Source organism: Bolinopsis microptera, chromosome 7, assembly GCF_026151205.1.
Source record: "Bolinopsis microptera isolate Bmic1 chromosome 7, MBARI_Bmic_1.0, whole genome shotgun sequence".
NCBI lineage: Eukaryota > Metazoa > Ctenophora > Tentaculata > Lobata > Bolinopsidae > Bolinopsis > Bolinopsis microptera.
In genome coordinates, this window is record NC_087078.1 from 16,494,469 (window position 1) to 16,515,232 (window position 20,764).

Here is a 20,764-nt window from a genome sequence, read left to right on the forward strand (position 1 = left end):
AAAGTTCGATGGTTTTGAGTTTGATATCGAAGATTTCAAATGTTTTTTAGAATTCAAATATCAAAGATAGATTGATAAAGGATTCCCCACGGTACATGGCCATGGTAGATGTCTATTTTCTTGAAATAAATTAATATTTGAGACAGTAAAAGTCATTGATAACATGAAATAAATTATATTATAATTAGAAACATAATTAATCATTAAAATGTCACCAATATTCATACGTTTGACGATGTATATTCTGATTTAAAAATTGAGTTAATCATAACATTTCGAAGTGTCTGAAACCACTAAAAATCGGGATGCATCGTATATAATACAGTCAAATTCATACAGTTAATCATAACCTCCATAATCCACACACAACACTCTGAACTCTCTATCAATAACATGCCACTATTAATAGTTTAAAATTATTCCCATCTAACTTATATTCGGCTAAATGTGGTTACTTTCGCTGTACAGTGTACATGGTCGCGTGTTACATGGGTCCTTCAGTTCAACATGATGAAATGTCTGAGATCGGGGTTATCCTCTGACTTCTTCACAAGCTGTAATAAGTTACACCATCAAGAGTGAAAAGGGTTGAAAACCAAACGGTTCATATTCCATCAAACCACAGCCCATGAAGCGTAAAAGGTACAATAACAGGAGTGTCCACAATCGCAACCACCTCTAGATTCTTAGCATTCCAAATGTAAAGTGAGGTGGAGTTATCTGTGGAATCTAGGACAGGTGACATGACAACTCCGTCATCTTCGTCAGTAGAATCTGGTCGGGGAACAAAAATCGGCTCAACAGGAAACTTGTTCTTCTCTTCCCATCCAATACTTTCTTCTTTACAAAGGTCCAGTTTTATAATCCCCATAGCACCTCCTAGATCCCGATTAGAGACCTGCAAGTAAGTGAAACAGTAGGGGGCTCCTCTAAAGTTAGGGTTGAATGTGGGAAATTCAATTCCTGAATATTTTGGAGCATTCCACATGACGGGGAAATCCTTGTCTCTCCCCTCACCAGTCACAGTGTTCAGTATAAATCGTGTGATACGAGCCCTGTCGTTGATCCTTATCTCTTCCTCACTTTGTTTCCAATTTGGGTCTTTTATCTTGTCGATATTGAGCATATCGTATACAGTTTCCTCATGAAAACTTACTGGGTAAACTCTAGTTGGAAAGTCAAGGACAATCTCCAGCTCTCCCTTGCTATTCTGCTGTTCGAATGAGTTTATAATGTGCTGAGCTTCGTAAGCGGTGAACTTAAACGACAAAGTTTCCTTCGTTTCCAGGGATAAGATGTCAAAGACTGTTGGTCTAGTAGCATCCCAATAAATGTTAGCTCCGATGGATATGGGATCTTTACGGTCAAGGAACATGTTAAATCTTGGTAATATCACATAATGCCCTGTTACACCAAATGAGTGTACAATTCTAAGGTCATCTGAAGGAACAGAGATATATCCCAATGATTTAGTCACAATCTCTCCAGCCGAATTAGTTTCATACTCGTAGAAATGATAGGCCGGAGAGTTTTTACCACTAAAAATGCCCATGTCAAAAGGAAGGTGTATCTTGTAGTTGATACTAGCATCAGTTGTTGGATGTCTGTTAAAATGGCTTGCTGAAAGGAACTCCATTTCAAATAGACTCTTGTCCCAGGAAGGAGGAACATATTCCCGCAAGAAGTCCAATGTAATGTAGTCATTATCAATGTACCGAGGTTGTTCTGTTGTTGTTGTCACACCTAACGAGCCAAGGTCCCAAACTGCCACATTGGTGTTGTCATTGGGCGGATCATAGAACAGAATTTTGAGCTTTTCGGTAAGCGGTGGATGTATCTCACCCATGTATTGGATCGGAGGTAGTTCCTGGGCAGCAATAGTTCTGTTATACACATCACTCCTCACAAATTTAGAAGATACCCTCACTTTCCCTGTCTCTTTGTTAAACGACCATCTGTGAAGCTTTGCCAGCCCGTCAATGAGATTATTAACCCTTCTTTCACCACCAAGAGAGTAAAGTGCAGGTCCCACCCGGTACAAGGACCCATGAAGATATTCTGGCAGGGATCCAAACTTTACTGTCACCTCCACATCAGTAACTTCATTAAGCTGGTTAGAATATAGAGCCAGAGGAAGCTCCCAGCCTTTGAAGTCAAACTGAGCGTATTTAGAGCGGCAGCTGCTTTCTGGCGAATCTGCTGAGCATGTCTCCTCACTTTTTGTCAATGAAGCAAGACAAACGAGGAGGAGATGAAACATAACCATACTACACTGTAACACATGTTAAAATTCCAATAAGATCAAAAGTTGACATCTGGCTCCAGATAAAACCAGTTCTCATGCTAATTATGATTTGATTGAAGACAAAAATGTTCAAGAAAGGGTGATGATTTGACTCTTAATAGTCATCAATCAAAAATCAGTCATTCTAAATTTAAGAACAAATAACAAAAGTATAAAAAGAGAAACAAAACTGAAAAATATGATTAAGTACTTGAAATTTTAACATGCACATTTCGAAAAATTTCATATTATTCAAGATCAAAGCGGGTCAAACTTTGTATCAAGAACACACTTTCGTGAAACACCATTTCGTTGATTAATTTACAGCAAATCGAGCAAAATAACGAGTAACAATGAGAATAATTGTCTGAAATTATATTTTCTGGATCTGTTAGCGAATTATACAAAATTAAATCCTTAAAAATCATAATAAATCCCATTACATAGATTCCATTTCATAGAAAATCAGTAAACTGCATCAAAAGATGATAAAATATTTCAACTAATTTATTCATTTACAACATTATACCATACAGCACGAATAAGTTTGATGTGTGCATGATTATTTGGTACACAGATTATGGTACTGTATGGTATATCGAAGTAATTTGTCTATTTTGTTAAGATCCTGTTCAAATTTCTGAATCAAAGAACAAGTTTGATACTGTAATTTGAAATTTTCAAGTTCATACCCCATTGATCCAAACACCATGTAGAGTAAAAGGTACCGTAACTGGAGTGTTCAAAATCGTCAGAACTTCCAGATTCTTTGCATCCCAAATGTACAGTGCAGTTGAGTTAGTGGTTGAGTCAAGAACAGGGGACATGATGATTCCATCATCTTCATCAGTTGCACCAGGACGAGCAGCAAAAACAGGTTCAACAGGGAATTTATTTACTTCCTGCCAGCCAATACTTTTTTCCTTGCACATGTCGACCTTCATGATTCCCATTGCATTATGTGCATCTTGGTTCCATGTTTGAAGGTAAACATAGCAATATGGCAGTCCCCTGTAAGCATCATTGATGTATGGAAACTCCACTTGCAGATTTAAGGGTGACCACATTTGGGGGTAGTCATATATGTGACCAGTTCCAGTGTCCATGTTGAGAATAAATCGACGGATCCTAAATGTTGTGTAGGCTTCCCAGTGTTCTTTGTATTGAAAGTTGGGATCAGTCAACGTTTCAATGTTGAGTAGTTCGAATATGTTCTTGTCAGGAACATTATCAACGCTATCCAAAGTAGGGTAGTCAACAACAATCTCAAGTTCATTTTTATCATTGTATCGTTCATATGAATTGAAAATATGTTGAGCCTCATGTGCTTTGAAAGTAAATTGCTTTCGGCTTCCATCTTTCAGAGAAACAACGTCCATAAAGACTGGCTTGGATGAGCTAAACTTTATATTTTGTCCAAGTTCTACAGGGTCATTGAAATCGACATACAAGCTGAAGCGAGGTAAAACAATGAAGTTTTCTGTAGCCCCAAGAGTGTGAACAACCCTGAAATCCCCTTTTTCAATCGGTACTCTTCCCACAAATTTAGCATCAATTTGTCCTTCTTCATTTTCTTTGTATCTGTATAGATGATAAGCAGGACCTTCATTTTTGCTGATAAACCCTTTATCTAGAGGTATGACAATCTTATAGTTGATACTATCACCAGAAGAAGGATGCCTCCAAAAGTGACTGGCTGACAAAAACTCTTGCTCAAACATTCCAGTGTTATCAGATTTTGCACTATATTTCTTTTGAAATTCCAAAGACTTAAAGTCCACATCGATGTACACATGGCTTTCAGCTGTAATGGTGACCCCAGACTTTCCTAACTCCCAGGCAGCAATGTTGTTGTTATCAGGCAAGCTGTCATAAAACATGATTTGAATCTTTTCCATAGTAGTAGCTGGAGGGTGCATTTGCCCAAGATGGCGAATGGCAACAAGCTCTTCATTTTCTTTTGTTCTGTTGTAAATACTGCTTTTCAGAAAGCTTGTAGAAAAAGTTGCCTCACCATTATTAAATGACCATCTGCAAACTTTGCTTAATGCATCGACCATATTATTAACCCTTCTGTTTCCAAGTTCGTAAAGCCCTGGCCCAACTCTGTAAAGTGTTCCATCAAGCCAGGATGGGATATTCCCAGAAATCACTCCCAAATTGGTATTTGCAAGTTCCACAAGGTTTGATTCAAATAAAGCATTTGGCATAATCCAATCATCAGCATTATCAGAAAATTTTGCATTATCACTTTCTGTTGGACAACCACTTGCATCACATGTTCCTCCGTTATCAGCAGATGATATGGTTTGAGTAACAGACGATATAAAAAGACATGATAGGAGTACAGTTGTTGTAAGAATCCACAGATTAGGATAACAGCTCATCATACCAATACCCTCTCTACACAGTCTTTTAACAAAATCCACCCTAAATCAGAATTGGAATTAGAATTTCGATCAAATCTAAAAAGTGATTAACAAAATGAAATTAACTGATACAGTATAGTAAAACCCTGGTTTAATGCGGACTTTGGCGAAAGAGAAGACCCGTGGTAAAATATGGTTTGTTGTAAATCAGGGGTTTTGGAGTCCTAAATTGGTCAGCAATGAGTGGATACTGGATAATTAAGGCCTGCATTCCATAAAAACGATATCTTTATTTTTGTATTATATTGTAAACCATACCAAGACCTAAATATCAATATTGTACTAGTATGCTCAGATCAGATCACATATTCTCCTGTAGCACAAACCAATCCTTCTCAAACACAATCGTGCCCTATCACATAAAAAATGCTGTCCACTATCACAGTAGCAAAGGCATTGAATACAAATTCTAATAAGTAACTTTTTGAAACTCTTTGCACAAGAACATAATTACGTAATTCGAGACGCAGTTATGAGCACAAGCTAACGAGCTAATAGCATTATGCACTGGCTATTAATTGAGTGGAAATTTCGGCTCTTATAATAAGGAAAACAACATTTTTAGGAAAACAAAATTTAAATTTGATTGCCATTACAATGAATAATAATATCATAATAAATATAAGTAAACATCCGATGATAAATTTGTTAGAACCAGTATAGCACAAGATGCTCTACTAACAAATAAAAAGAACTCACAGGTTCATATCATGGTCCTTCGAACGTGCATACATAGCTTAGGCCACATCTATCTATAGATATATTGTATTTGATAAATAATTAATGTTGGTGGGGAAATATTTATTACATATTTTTTCACATAGTGCGATGATATTTTGTAAACATGTGTGATGATGTGATGTCATAAATTTTACTTTACTTTACTTTAGCTTTATCTAGCTATTATAATTCTACGTCGTAGTAGAATATCATATTATAAACACTCTACATCATAGGCTGTTCATTCACAAAGAGAATTGCATGGATTTCTTTTGCTGTGGCAGTAAATTTAGTAGGGCCTACAATTTTTTTGGAGAGCAAAATGGGTAAATTTGCAACAATGCACTGCCACTAAAACATAATGCCCAATTAATAATTTGGTGAATGACTTGGAGGACTTCGCCGTGCCGCGCAAACTAGCATTCTTGCTTCGCATCGAAGCATTCTTGCTTCGCATCAAAGAATTTTTGCTTCGCATCGTTTCACATAGCCATGTGCCTACGCGTACTGCGTGACGCGCTTGTTTCTTCGGCGGTCGCGCGCTACTGCAAGTGAGAGGGCTCTGGTTAGAGCAATCGCATCGTCAATCGTTGAGCTCTGCTTCGCAGAACAACGATCTCGATGAAGTTGACACGTCAATCAAGTGAATGACTATTTCCTATTTGTCCTGATAGATAGAGCGTGCTAAATTACTTTACATTCGATCTTCCTTACTGGGCCGCGCTCAGCCTGTCATTCCGCGCCGCCGAATTTCTATTATGAACTTGATAGCCTGAGGTCCCCAGGTAAGATCTTCCCACGATGGGACCACTGGAAGCGCATTGCACTACAGATTTTTTCGCGCGCTGAGTGTTGCCACGCAAATATTTCATCATGATTCCTATTGACCACCAGCCCTATCTTTACTTAGCATATCACTAGTTCATGTTTCAGTTTTAAAGAGAATCCTTTGTTCTGCATCCCAGTATAAATTTGATTAGTTAACTTTTTTCATAAAGTCGACTATTAAATGTGCGCAAAGTAACCAATTTTCGACAGACCACTGCAAGTGAAGCTTACATAGTAGGCTCCCAGAAAACTTTGATTCACGATGTCAATCCTTCGCAGCTCGGTGAGGCACAGTGGTGCATCTCGCCGATCTACCGAGAAGCATTATTTGATGCGCGCGCTACCCAGTAGTGCATCGCGCTACAAAGAAAACTTAGAAGATATTAGACATCATCTCAACTGTATGTGTGCAAATTTTCAGGATGCTACTTTGTGATCGTTTTGAGATAGAGATGATCAAAGACGATGTTTCTGTGTAATTTTAATACATTCGCGTGCAATTTTTAACGCCAATTCTACCAATATAAGAATTGAAACTATTATTAATTTGATCGATTAGTGCATTGTAGCACAATATAATAACACATAGTATCAAAATGATCAGTTACCACAATGGCTTGATCATGAGAGCAGAGGACTACTCCAAAGAACAGATACTAGTAAAAGTTAGACCGGATGCTTTTGCTCTATCTATATTATTTATAAATATAAGGTAAATACAATATCTTATTGAAATAAACAAATAAAGTCAGTAGTTAGATTAAAACACGAACACCGATATAATCATTGACATTATTACTAACACGTTATTTGCCATAACTCCGGATTAGAACTATGTTCCCAAGACCTAATTATTCTCAAACCCCATCGGTATTGAAAGTCTGAAAATAATTCAAAACGACCACTACTTAATATCATTCTGTTAAACAAACAGTAAAAAGAGTGATGTGAATCCTATCTCAGAAAATGGATTCCATGATGCGTTTGATATTGGTTACGCGAACCAGGATTTGCTCCTTGATGAGCATTGTAGCGTTTCCCTTCAAAAAGCATTACTGGCCAGTGCGAAAAGCCTGCTGGCTTTGGATCAATTCATTATATTATATTCGACCGACCATATCATGCATATTCAAATTTTAACTCTTAACTGACAATTATTGCTTTTTTTACAATTCATAGATTTTACATTCGCGCCTTCCGTAAAGTAGAGCAAGATTCTGAAATTTCAGCAGGCAAACTGGACTTTATCAATGTTGTTGAAAGAGTTTCTAAAGATGATCAAGAAAGTTACTGAAACGATTCCGTCTATCCTACATAACAGTCTATCCTACATAACAGTATTTTAGGCCTCGTTTGCAAAATTTTAGCGCACAGAATTAAACCAAGTTCTGCTGTGTTGCGAGCAGCGATAGAAGGAAGTTTTCTCCAACAGTTGAAGAGCGAGGGGTAGTGTGAACGAGTTCATCAGTTCATTCTTTTCTTTTGTGGCAGAATTAACTCCCTGTCAAAGATTAATAATGTGAAACGAATTTGAAACATAACCTCAGCAAGTCGTGAGTTGTGTCAAAATTGTATGATAGATAATAATCTCAGAACTTTCTAAATCTTAATAACATTTTTTCATCAGCATTGGCAAATAATTGGCAATAGTAATTTTGCTTCAACTTACATTTGTTCTCGGAGAAGGAATGTTACACTTTTACATGGTCCTGGCCTGATCGGCAATACTATTCGCTACTTTTCAGGATTTAATCCCTGAAATTTTGTACAATGCTAGCAGGAATTACGAAATCTATTCGAAGGTTATTTAGTTTGTTCCTCAAACCGCTCCACAAAATACTCCACAACTCCCTCTCTACTTCTCCCGCTCCCCCATCAACATTTCACTACCACTCCTCCCCCGCCCCCGAAGAGGAAAGGTCACCATTTCTACTCACACTCACAACACAGCACTCAGTCTTGGTCCAAGAAAGCAAAAGATGATCTACTCGCTACGGTACAGGAGAATATTTCTGCAATGGCCATCAATCTACGTTGGAAAGAGTTATTTGCTAACACTCAACCGACACTCTCAACAAACATTTGAAGTAGACTTACACCTGTGCTCCACGTCTAGTAGACCAGAGAAATCTGGGCCAAGACTTCTGAAATAGAGGAGATACCACATCCAGAGGATTAATACAAGCTTCTTTTAGCTTATTTAATCTTTTTGCCATCTCCAAGAATAAGTGGCTGTTATGATTTCTTTTCACTGTCGCTAAACGTGTAAACAATTTTATAGATATTCATGCCATACAATTGCAGTACCTACCTATTGAACCTATGAAAGTATTTTTACCTAGCAGCAGTAAAATCGGGGGGGGGGGGGGGGGGGGGGGGGGGGGGGGGGCCGGGGGTAAGGGATCATGTATTAACTGTTTTTAGGATAATAATTAAGACACCCACCCCCTTTTACCGTCTTTTGTGGTACTAACTGTTGAGAAATCACTGTACTATGTCTTGGTTTATAAAATAAGATACCCACCCAGAAATTGCTTTAAACAGCTCATTAAATATGACTTTTTAGTTTTAAAAGGATCCGATATTGAATGTAAACAATGAAACTAACAGTTGAGATATCTATGCTTAATTAAAAACATACACTAACACACGCCCACATGTTTACAGATTACAATTACACACATGGCATGTATGTAATGTGTACTATACATATCACACATCATTTAAGAACCAGTAGTTGAAATACATTTTAAAATAAATTAAACACTGCACCTTCTCAAACGGAAAAGTCAACAAAGCCAAAGGCCACTTTTTAAAATTATACAAAAGATCAATCGCACTCTGTATAATAAATTATATCTTAATTTACTAACTGTTTTTGGGCAAATTAGACCTAAGACTCACTATTTAGTAGCATACAGTACAAACTGTTTTTCTGGGAAATGAGCAGCAGATCCACCACTTAGTACAAAAGTACTAACTGTGTTTTGGAAGAATATATGACACACCACCCCAACGTCACGTACAGTTAACAGTACTCAGTACCTGATCCCGGGGTCCCCCCTCCTCCCCCGGTAAAATATGACCAATATTTATTTATCTAAGGACGTATTTAAAATAGTATTACAGTACTTACTAAACAATGTGTGTCAGAGGGAGTTGTAAGGGCTATCAAACTAGGAATTTTAAGATGTTGCACAGATTTGTATTTCTGAGTTCTCCAGTCACCACTATTTCAGTCAGCACAATCTCTCTCTCTCTCTCAGTCTCTCTCTCTATTCTACGATTTTGGTATCATTAGCACAACAAATAACAATGTAGCCATTACAGCAGCTAGCGACAAGTAAGTTTATCCTAAAAGTAACGAAGCACATGCTCATTTAAAAACCTTCATTTACTGAGAATATGATCAAGCTTATTAGTAAAGATACAATAAGTATTATAAGCGTGGCTTGCCTCAAATTAAATAGATCAGAAGATAACTATAAACTGATCATGATAAGAACAAAAACAACACAGTGCTTGGTCGTTGTTTTAAAGTTTGAAAACAGTGCATGTGGCCTTCCATCAAGAACACGGAATTATGTGATCATACAAGTCACAAGAAAGACAGATCTTAATAATATTTAACATCATTTGCATCAGGCTTAGTTGTTTGAAATAAATTACCTCATACAGCTGAAGACCAACAATGATTGGAGAGGAGGAAAAAATATCAAACAGAATAATCATATGTATTGTGAGCCAACCAGGGGTAGATGAGGCATCCATCTCTCCAACGGTTTTGAGATCATCGAAATCATCTTACCGTCATCTGAATAAAGGTCATGTTAATTATCTCAATTATACATTAGCCAGTTGCAGTATTAAATTAGCCAGATGCTTAGCAATGCGCATAAATGTGCTCAGTGCATTCTTGGAATTTTCACAAGTTTTATTTCAGCCCGACAATGAAAATAATATCAGATCAGTGGTACTTAGATCGAATCCAAATAAAATCAACAAAGTGGCCGCTTTTTATGCACAATTTTTAAAAAAATGTATATTTGGACTATTCATATGTGCACAGATAACTGCATCAAGGTAATGATAATAATAATCCTATACATTTGCATAATTGAAACAATGATGGCCCCTTATTGTGGGCAGAATATGTGTTTTGTTGAAGTGTCCTGGTATAAAACTTATCTGAGTGACTGCATAGGGATAAATACTAGGACCTACTAAACTCAAAACAAAATGCAGCCACCTAATTAAGATACTGAATTATTTACTTCACTTTAATTATGATGGCCAAACGTGACAAGCTTGTATCTAAACAAATAAAAACATGATCAATGATATGACGTACATGTAGCGCGTGGTCAAGCGCAACTAGCAGAGCCAAACGGAATAGAAATAGCGCAGTGCTTTTCAACAGTCCCAGTTAATTATCAATCAAAATAACTGACCACTGATCAGCCCTACATTACATGACAAACACCCAACACTCATACTTTAATCAGAAACACTCACTGAGTGAAAAATGTAATACCTTGGGAACAAGAAATTTGGGATACATAACATTTTGATGCATAAGTGCATCCCTTTCTGATCTTCTGGATCAATTTTACAAAATTCAGAGAACAATTCCAACACTATACCGGTTTTACATTATACAACTAATAGAATTCTAAGGATAAACACAATAATCTATCTTTCTAATTGCTATGTTAATTGTTAAATAGCAACATTTCGGGGTTGATTCATACTCTGCACTGCAAGGTCACAGTTTCATTTTAATAGAAATTTGAGTAATAATGCCTGTAACAATGTTTTAATAAATCATAGTGTGTTAAAGGATACAAATGGAGTGATGTGCTGTATGGCTACCATCATTGAGTGCATTGAGTTATTTAACCTAAAAGGTGTCCAGTTTTGGATTGGGAATTGAGTGGGGCAGTGCAGTATCTGTGCAGCCCTAAAACCAAGAGTAGACTTGGTTGTGGGGCTTCACAGATACTTCCCATGTATTATAGAACTATGATCATAATAAACTACTTTTAGGATAAGAGTGAGAAATGGTGAAACAAACTTTTCAGTGAAACAAATTTAAAATAATGCAAGGGTAGGGGTTACAGATAGTTATTATGACTTTAGGAATCTTAACCTTATTCCTAACCAAACTGTTGAGTACTCAATTTAAATGTCTAACTAGCCTTTAATAATGGTGGGTTGTCTTGGATACTGCATTTCCAACTTGGTGCACGCCAGGTTTAAAATAAAATTATTTCCCTCACTTGCTTGGATTAGATTGGCTCACTCCAATGTTAAGACTGCGTCGTCACCACTAACCAGTAGATTCATCATTATACATGAACTGTAGGCACCTAAATTGAATTGATTAGAATAAGTATGTCAAAGATTTCGTTTTCCCTAATAGAAGTTTCGATAGTAAATAAAAGGAAAAATGTGTCAAAATGTATTTAATATACATTCAATTAAATCAAGTGATGCGATTGGCAGAGCACAATCAAATTTTTAGTGTTGCAATTGGCAGAGCACAATATTTTAAATCTTTAACAATCTAATATATAAAAGTTTCAAAACGCATGATCTGCTCCATTATTTAGACTCCATTAAAGGGGCAGGGATGAGATTGTAGGAGACTTCTGATAGATGGATCTCATGTTTGGTGTCCACCTTCTTTCCCCGGTACTTAATTAAAAGAATATCCATTTGAGCATATATATTTTTACAATTGGTCAAAATATGGGTAAAAAGAAACAATAAACATATAATAACATTTATTGGAATGCGAGAATTTGTATTGTGGCAAGTGGTTGATTTAAGTGCTCCAAGAAATAATTTTACTTTACAATAGGCAATGATGAGTGGCAGGATTTTGTAGCCCACTAATAAACATTCATCTTCAAATCTTTCGAAAATGGCATTATCTCATAGAGCAATATATTCTTGGTTTAAAAAGACAACAAAGAAATTTTCAAAAGAAGCCTATAGAAGAAATTCTGCTTGTGTGCTTGTAAGAAATATCAATCATCTATACGATGGGAGTTGGGACATAAGATTAAAGGCTCATAATGTTAAGTTATAGAAGTCAAGCACATTGATGCATTTGGGACAAGCCATTAGAACTCACTGTACGGCCTCAAGTAAGAAAAATTGTGTACTTCGTCATGGAGATGGTATGTGAGAATTCATAGACCTGTGATCTACAACAATCAATATGTTACCAATGATTTGAATATCTTTTTCACTTTATATCAAAGAATAGGTGATATGATGTTCTATTCTTCATATATGTATTTACAAAAGGTCGTGAGCATACAGTCTCAAGTCTACAAACATCATTTCCCGAAACTTGTGGACGATATCAAATTTAAAGCTGGAAAAATATCAGTAGTCAGAGACGAAACGGAATCTCGTTAGCTTTTCGTGTTAAAAGCGATTTCTCAACGGTTATCACCTCTCTAGATGATTCTTAAAACATTTGGACTTCATTGCATTTTTGAAATAAATGCAATGAGGGCGTTTTCGGCCACACCCTTTTTCAGGGTTTCGCGGTCACTCGAATTTTTCTATTTCAGCCCAGGAAGGTCTTAAAGACTATTTCGATACACCAAAATGTGCCTAATAGCCACATTTATATACAACTTATGAAGCAACATATACCTTAAAATGCTTCGTTTCGGAAATATGGCCGAAAAACGGTTTTTGGCTTGACGCAGTTCATAATTTCCATGATTTTTGGCATTTCCGCCTAGGAAGGTCGTAGAGACTATTCTGATACACTAAAATGTACATAATGGCCACATTTATATACAACTTATGAAGCAACATATACCCTAAAAGGCTTATTTTCGGAAATGTGGCTGAAAAACGGATTTTTGCCGAGCGAACAATGACAATATTCACAAATGGGCTATTGGACTGTTAACTAGAAAGGTCTTAAAGACTCATGAGCAACACAGCATTTGTCACAAGATGTAAGATGACTCACTTTGTGTCCAGAAACACCTACAAAAATTGGAGAATGATCTACTTTATTGGGCATCTCTCTTAATGGGCCAGGCCAGCAGCATATTTGTGTCTTACGAAATGGCAATTTTTCAAAATTACGGTTTCTTTAGTAAAGGTCAATGGGTCAGTTGCTAACAGCAAATTGTTCGCAATTGCCGACTCATGCACATCATATACTCAAAAACGCTCACTTTAGGAGTCATTAGTAAATAACTACTACATGATTTGTGAAAACTCCAACAATTTTTCCTTGGTACCAATTTAAATAAAATGTGTGACGTGCCAGACCAAAATTCAACTTCAAACTTTTTATTTATTCATGCCATGAAACCATAATATATGTACTAAGAATACCGGACCTAAAATAAATCGGCACTGGATCCGGGTCAGATTGTTGCTTGACCGCTGACCAGTACCCCACTTTATAATTATGATTGATTTCGCTGCCTCGACCAATATTGGTCTGTAATCCCTGGATTGAGATCTGTTGGCCGCAGTTTAATTTAGCTAATTTCCTATAATACCGCAGTGGTCTGGTTCCCACTTCAGAATGACCCCATATTATTTTTTTCAGTCGCATAGATTTTCCCATCGTATGATAATGTGTGTCATTCCCTCGTTTTTAATCAAGTGGTGACTGGCTATTTCTTCTGTTATTACAGCTGTGAGCTGCCTCGAGATCTTATCTGGGGCATGGGCACAAATACTAGAACATTAGAACTGTAATTCTAGAACTTCAGATTAAGGTTACTTGGCAGAATAGCATTAGCAGGGTTCGAGATTTGACTGAGGGCATTCAGGTAACATACCAGGTTCACATCACCAGTTGAAGTGAATCTTAATTTCGGCATGCAATGCCTTTATGCCTTACAAGTTATAAGGCCAGGTAGCGTAGTTGGTTAATCATCGGATTTGTAATCGTGAGATTGCGAGTTCGAAACCCACTGCCTGCCTAGTCGTGGGGTGAGTGTCGTCGACATTCAGCTAAAGATCCTGAGTGGTCTATGCAGCCCCCCGGTCTACTCAGCCGAATATTCGAGAAATCGTGTGTGAGGGTTGAATGAGAAGCTGTCCATTGCAGCGAAGTCTCGGGCGAAGAAAGTTTGGTACACACTACCTTAACCGTCACTGGCCTAATTAAATCCTTCGGCTTCCTGTAATTGGCTAGTTACACTTGTGTAACAATGTGGCTGTTGGAATACTCCGAAGTAAAATAAGTGTGAGATAAAAAAAAGCTTATAGTAGGATCACGGGGTTTTTATAATAGAAGGTCTCGAGATGCTGATTTAGCTATTTAGGTTTCACATGTGAAATTTTTCCAGCTTTGGGTAAAGTGGATTTTAGAGCGGGGAGGGGGTCTAAATGACCAAAATCTGAACGATCTCTTACTTACGGGACACTACGGGACAAGGGACGGATCTCGGGCCTAATACTTGTTTTTTAATGAAAGGCTGGAGTTTGGACCTAGATGGTCAACGTGAGGATAGCATGAGGATTTAGGATGCTCTGGCAGCCTTTCGTGGGGTCTTGTAACCCCGAAAGCTGGTATATCTTATCTAAATTAACCTTGGTTACATCCCGTGCTGTTTCGAATATATAATTAGATTTATAGGTTCAATATCAAGCAAAAAAGTCTGATCTCATGTACTGATGTTACACTTACATGATCTCCGACGCGAAGATCTCCGAAGTCTGATCTTAAAGTTGGATCTCAGAGCCAAAAAGAGGAACGTAAGCCTTGGTTCCTCTCTTTGAGAGTCAAACAGGAAATTCGGTGTTATCAACTCAAACTCGGATTCGTAGCACAATTAAAAAACCAAAGAATAAAAATCTTAATGAATTTCCCGACATCCTAAAATTAATATCAGGTCGTATTCAATTCAGTGGCCCAAACTCCAGTAGGTTACAAGACTTAAGTTCAAGTCGAGGAACACTTTGATTAAGCATGATCCTTGTCTAGTTGGAGTTTTCGCATATCATGCAGTAGTTATCAACTAATCACTCCTAAACTGCAACTGAGCGTTTTAGAGTCGAATCTCGAACCCTGCCATTCGGCAAAGTAATCTTAATCTGAAGTTCTAGAATTACAGTTCTAATGTTCTAGTACTAATGTATTAGTGCCCTAGATAAGATCTCGTGGCAGCTGTAATAAAAAAGAGCTAGCCAGTAACCACTTGATTAAAAAACGAGGGAATGACACACATTATCATACGATGGGAAAATCTATGCGAACCAAACCACTGCGGTATTACTATTATGGTAAATGAGCTAAATTAAACTGCAGCCAACAGATCTCAATCCAGGGATTACAGACCAATATTGGTCGTGGCAGTGAAGTCAATTATGATTATAAAGTGGGGTACTGGTCAGTGGTCAAGCGACAATCTGGCCCGGATCCAGTGCCGATTTATTTTAGGTCCGGTATTCTTGGTACATATATTATGGTTTCATGGCATGAATAAATAAAAAGTTTGAAGTTGAATTTTGGTCTGGCACGTCACACATTTTATTTAAATTGGTACCAAGGAAAAATTGTTGGAGTTTTCACAAATCATGCAGTACTAGTAGTTAAACTTATTTATTAATGACTCCTAAAGTGAGCGTTTTTGAGTATATGATGTGCATGAGTCGGCAATTGCGAACAATTTGCTGTTAGCAACTGACCCATTGACCTTTACTAAAGAAACCGTAATTTTGAAAAATTGCCATTTCGTAAGACCCAAATATGCTGCTGGCCTGGCCCATTAAGAGAGATGCCCAATAAAGTAGATCATTCTCCAATTTTTGTAGGTGTTTCTGGACACAAAGTGAGTCATCTTACATCTTGTGACAAATGCTGTGTTGCTCATGAGTCTTTAAGACCTTTCTAGTTAACATTCCAATAGCCCATTTGTGAATATTGTCATTGTTCGCTCGGCAAAAATCCGTTTTTCAGCCACATTTCCGAAAATAAGCCTTTTAGGGTATATGTTGCTTCATAAGTTGTATATAAATGTGGCCATTATGTACATTTTAGTGTATCAGAATAGTCTCTACGACCTTCCTAGGCGGAAAAGCCAAAAATCATGGAAATTATGAACTGCGTCAAGCCAAAAAACCGTTTTTCGGCCATATTTCCGAAACGAAGCATTTTAAGGTATAAGAGTATTATACCCAACATTGACCGGCGAACTGATAGCTACTTCAGAAGCAATGAAACTACAATCTTCTAGATAAAATGAGTCATAGTACTTTCAGCCGGAGCCATCATAAGTGACATAAATCTAAAAGATAGTATGGTTAGTTTCTAAATATAAACTCAAACTCTGAAAAGGAAACTGCCGTGAAATATGAAACATCAATAAAAGGACCAATTATTTAAAAAAATAATTTATGGAAAGCCCCTCAGGCAAAAAGGTATATGTTAAGGTATATGTTGCTTCATAAGTTGTATATAAATGTGGCTATTAGGCACATTTTGGTGTATCGAAATAGTCTTTAAGACCTTCCTGGGCTGAAATAGAAAAATTCGAGTGACCGCGAAACCCTGAAAAAGGGTGTGGCCGAAAACGCCCTCATTGCATTTATTTCAAAAATGCAATGAAGTCCAAATGTTTTAAGAATCATCTAGAGAGGTGATAACCGTTGAGAAATCGCTTTTAACACGAAAAGCTAACGAGATAGCCTTTTAGAACGGTTGGGATCCGACTAGTCAGAGACGAAACGGAATCTCGTTAGCTTTTCGTGTTAAAAGCGATTTCTCAACGGTTATCACCTCTCTAGATGATTCTTAAAACATTTGGACTTCATTGCATTTTTGAAATAAATGCAATGAGGGCGTTTTCGGCCACACCCTTTTTCAGGGTTTCGCGGTCACTCGAATTTTTCTATTTCAGCCCAGGAAGGTCTTAAAGACTATTTCGATACACCAAAATGTGCCTAATAGCCACATTTATATACAACTTATGAAGCAACATATACCTTAAAATGCTTCGTTTCGGAAATATGGCCGAAAAAACGGTTTTTGGCTTGACGCAGTTCATAATTTCCATGATTTTTGGCATTTCCGCCTAGGAAGGTCGTAGAGACTATTCTGATACACTAAAATGTACATAATGGCCACATTTATATACAACTTATGAAGCAACATATACCCTAAAAGGCTTATTTTCGGAAATGTGGCTGAAAAACGGATTTTTGCCGAGCGAACAATGACAATATTCACAAATGGGCTATTGGAATGTTAACTAGAAAGGTCTTAAAGACTCATGAGCAACACAGCATTTGTCACAAGATGTAAGATGACTCACTTTGTGTCCAGAAACACCTACAAAAATTGGAGAATGATCTACTTTATTGGGCATCTCTCTTAATGGGCCAGGCCAGCAGCATATTTGGGTCTTACGAAATGGCAATTTTTCAAAATTACGGTTTCTTTAGTAAAGGTCAATGGGTCAGTTGCTAACAGCAAATTGTTCGCAATTGCCGACTCATGCACATCATATACTCAAAAACGCTCACTTTAGGAGTCATTAATAAATAAGTTTAACTACTAGTACTGCATGATTTGTGAAAACTCCAACAATTTTTCCTTGGTACCAATTTAAATAAAATGTGTGACGTGCCAGACCAAAATTCAACTTCAAACTTTTTATTTATTCATGCCATGAAACCATAATATATGTACTAAGAATACCGGACCTAAAATAAATCGGCACTGGATCCGGGTCAGATTGTTGCTTGACCGCTGACCAGTACCCCACTTTATAATTATGATTGATTTCGCTGCCTCGACCAATATTGGTCTGTAATCCCTGGATTGAGATCTGTTGGCCGCAGTTTAATTTAGCTAATTTCCTATAATACCGCAGTGGTCTGGTTCCCACTTCAGAATTGTTAGTATTCTCACTGAGCTGCGAGGGCCACATCGCTGCAGTGTTTCTATTTCTATTATGGATTGTATTTGTATTTATATTCATTTATTTATTTATTAAGATGACTAACCATCTATCTCCATAGGAGTGGTGGGGCTGTTTTTACACTACAATTACTGCCTATCATTGCACCGTCTAACCAATAAAACATGGTAAACAGTGAAGATGAAAAAGAAAGTAATCCACCACCTGATACAGCAACATCATCAAATGTTCAAGGAGCAGTACTGCAACCAGAGCCAATACAAGTGCAGTACCAACAGCCAGCAGCCCGCCTTACAGCCCCACCGCAATGGAAAGCATCTATGAGTTATGAGGAATGGAGACTACAAGTTGAGATGTGGGACAAATTATGTGCAGTCAGAAAAGTAGACCCCGCAGAGCAAGGGTATGCCTTGTTCAACCTAGTATCTCAACACACTGATCATAATATCGTATCAAAGCTCAACTCAGCAGTAAAAAACAAAGACATCGATGTTCTTGACGGGGAAGGAGTACAAAACATCATGAAGCTATTAGATAGAACATACAGGAAAGATGATACCAGTAAGATGATGAAATCCTGGTCGGATTTTATCAATCTTAGGAGAAAGGACAGTCAAGATATGTCAAGCTTTCTCAATAACTTTGATCAAGCCAACACCAACTTGAAAATTAGCAAGATAACTCTTCCTGGAACTGTGTTAGCATTACACATGCTTGAAAGATCCGGTTTATCAGCAAATGACAAAAAGCTGGTAATGACTGGAGTTGAGTTAGTTAAAACAGAGTCTGTTGTTGAAGATATGATGAATTCAATCAAGAAATACTTTGGTGAAGGAATCCGTGAGGTTGAAAAGAGACCACAATGTGATATGCCCATCAAAGAAGAGCCAGTATTCAATGGTGAGAGACTTTTTTCTGAATCGTCGGAATCTACACGTTCATCATCAGATCCTGATAACATGTCTGAAGAAGAGGAAGCCTACTACACCAATTGGAGAAATAGAGGAAAGGCTTGGAGAAGAACAGATAATAACAGATCATACAACAATCACATCTCAAGATTTAATCGTGACAAAAGGGATAATGGCAAAGGAGAATACAAGCCAAAGAGATATTCAGATAATGATCGAAGAAGAGATAACTCTAGAAGTTTCAAAAAAGAGTACTCTAAGACATATAAGACAGCTGACGACTCTAGGGCAACTCAGAAGTTTAACCCCCGGTTGAGATGTAATAGATGCGAATCAGTAATGCATTTAATTAAAGATTGTCCTCATTCAGATAGATCAGAAAATGTTAATGAATGTAGAGAGATTTCAGAGATGGAGACAGCAGAATGCCATCAGGTAGCACTTTTAGACTCTGCTTGCTCGAAGAATGTAGTTGGCGAAGAATGGATTCGTGAGTACATAGATAACCTGACAGAAGAGGACAAAGCACTCCTGAAAGTGTCAGACGCCCGTTCAAAATACAGTTTTGGAGGTAGTGACCCTATTGCTGCCGCAGATGCGGTGAGAGTACCTTGTATAATTGCCGGAAAGAAGACATTCCTTTGGGCTGATATAGTGCAAAGGAATATTCCATTTCTGATCTCCAAAGAAGAGATGGCAAAGCGAGGGTTTAAATTAGACCTTGGTACAAGTACGATTGAAGTAGATGGAGAGGTGATCCCTGTTATAACAACCGAGTCAGGTCTGATTGGCATATCTCTATGGGATTATAATGAAGTTGCTATAGAAGAGCAATGTAATCTAGTAAATCTAGATGACACAGTCAGCAATATTACCAAACTTCATAAGCAGCTGGGTCATTGTTCAGCAGAAAATCTGAAAAAGATTACCAAAAATGCAAACGTACAAGGTGAAAATGTGAACAAGGTGATTGATCAAGTGCTAAAAGAATGTGATGCCTGTGCGAGATATAAAAGAACACCCTCCACACCAGTCGTTGGATTACCTATGGCAACGAAGTTCAATGAGGTAGTAGCTCTTGATTTGAAACAATTTACTGGAATCAATGGTTATGTGATTTACATTGTTGATATGTTCTCAAGATTCTGCAAAGCTAGGGTGATTTCCAACAAAAAGCCAGAGACAGTAATAAAAGCCTTTACTATGGAATGGATTGCAGCAGGTATGGGACCTCCAGGAAAAATATTAGTGGACAATGGAGGAGAATTCGCAAACAATGAACTTAATGATCTCAGTGAACAACTCAACTTTGAAATTTGTGTTACCAGTGCCTACTCACCTTGGTCAAATGGTTTATGTGAAAGAAACCATGCTGTGGTTGACAAATCAGTGCTTAAAATGATGTATGACGGGTTTCCATTGAAGATAGCACTTGCATGGTCAATCAATGCCAAGAACACACTGTACAATGTCAGTGGATTTTCTCCAGTGCAGATAGTGACAGGTCAGAATCCAAACTTTCCTGGGGTATCTTACAACTTGCTACCTGCTAATGAAGGAGCAGATGAATCATTATCAAGCGACATTCAAAGGAATCTTAATGCAATGTATCTAAGCAGAAAAGCATATCTAGAGGCAGAGAATTCAGAAAGAGTTAAAAGAGCTTTGAAAAGA

The 20,764-nt window shown here is 37.5% G+C and overlaps 1 protein-coding gene and 1 long non-coding RNA gene across 3 annotated transcripts; both read right to left on the reverse strand.

The window, feature by feature from the left end:
* Positions 1-508: 508 nt before the first annotated feature.
* LOC134818028 (uncharacterized) lies at positions 509-4,745 on the reverse strand. The gene is made up of 2 exons (XM_063827439.1): positions 2,977-4,745; positions 509-2,278 (listed from the first exon to the last, which is right to left on the reverse strand). The coding sequence occupies exons 1-2, from the start codon at positions 4,672-4,674 to the stop codon at positions 605-607; spliced, it is 3,372 nt and encodes a 1,123-aa protein (XP_063683509.1). The 5' UTR covers positions 4,675-4,745; the 3' UTR covers positions 509-604.
* Positions 4,746-7,317: 2,572 nt separating this feature from the next.
* On the reverse strand, positions 7,318-11,606 carry LOC134818625 (uncharacterized). Of its 2 annotated transcripts, none has more exons than XR_010160692.1 (3): positions 11,541-11,606; positions 7,931-8,016; positions 7,318-7,762 (listed from the first exon to the last, which is right to left on the reverse strand). It is a non-coding gene; the product is annotated as an uncharacterized LOC134818625 (long non-coding RNA). The 2 variants fall into 2 exon arrangements; XR_010160691.1 differs by lacking the exon at positions 11,541-11,606 and adding an exon at positions 9,931-10,035.
* Positions 11,607-20,764: the final 9,158 nt, after the last annotated feature.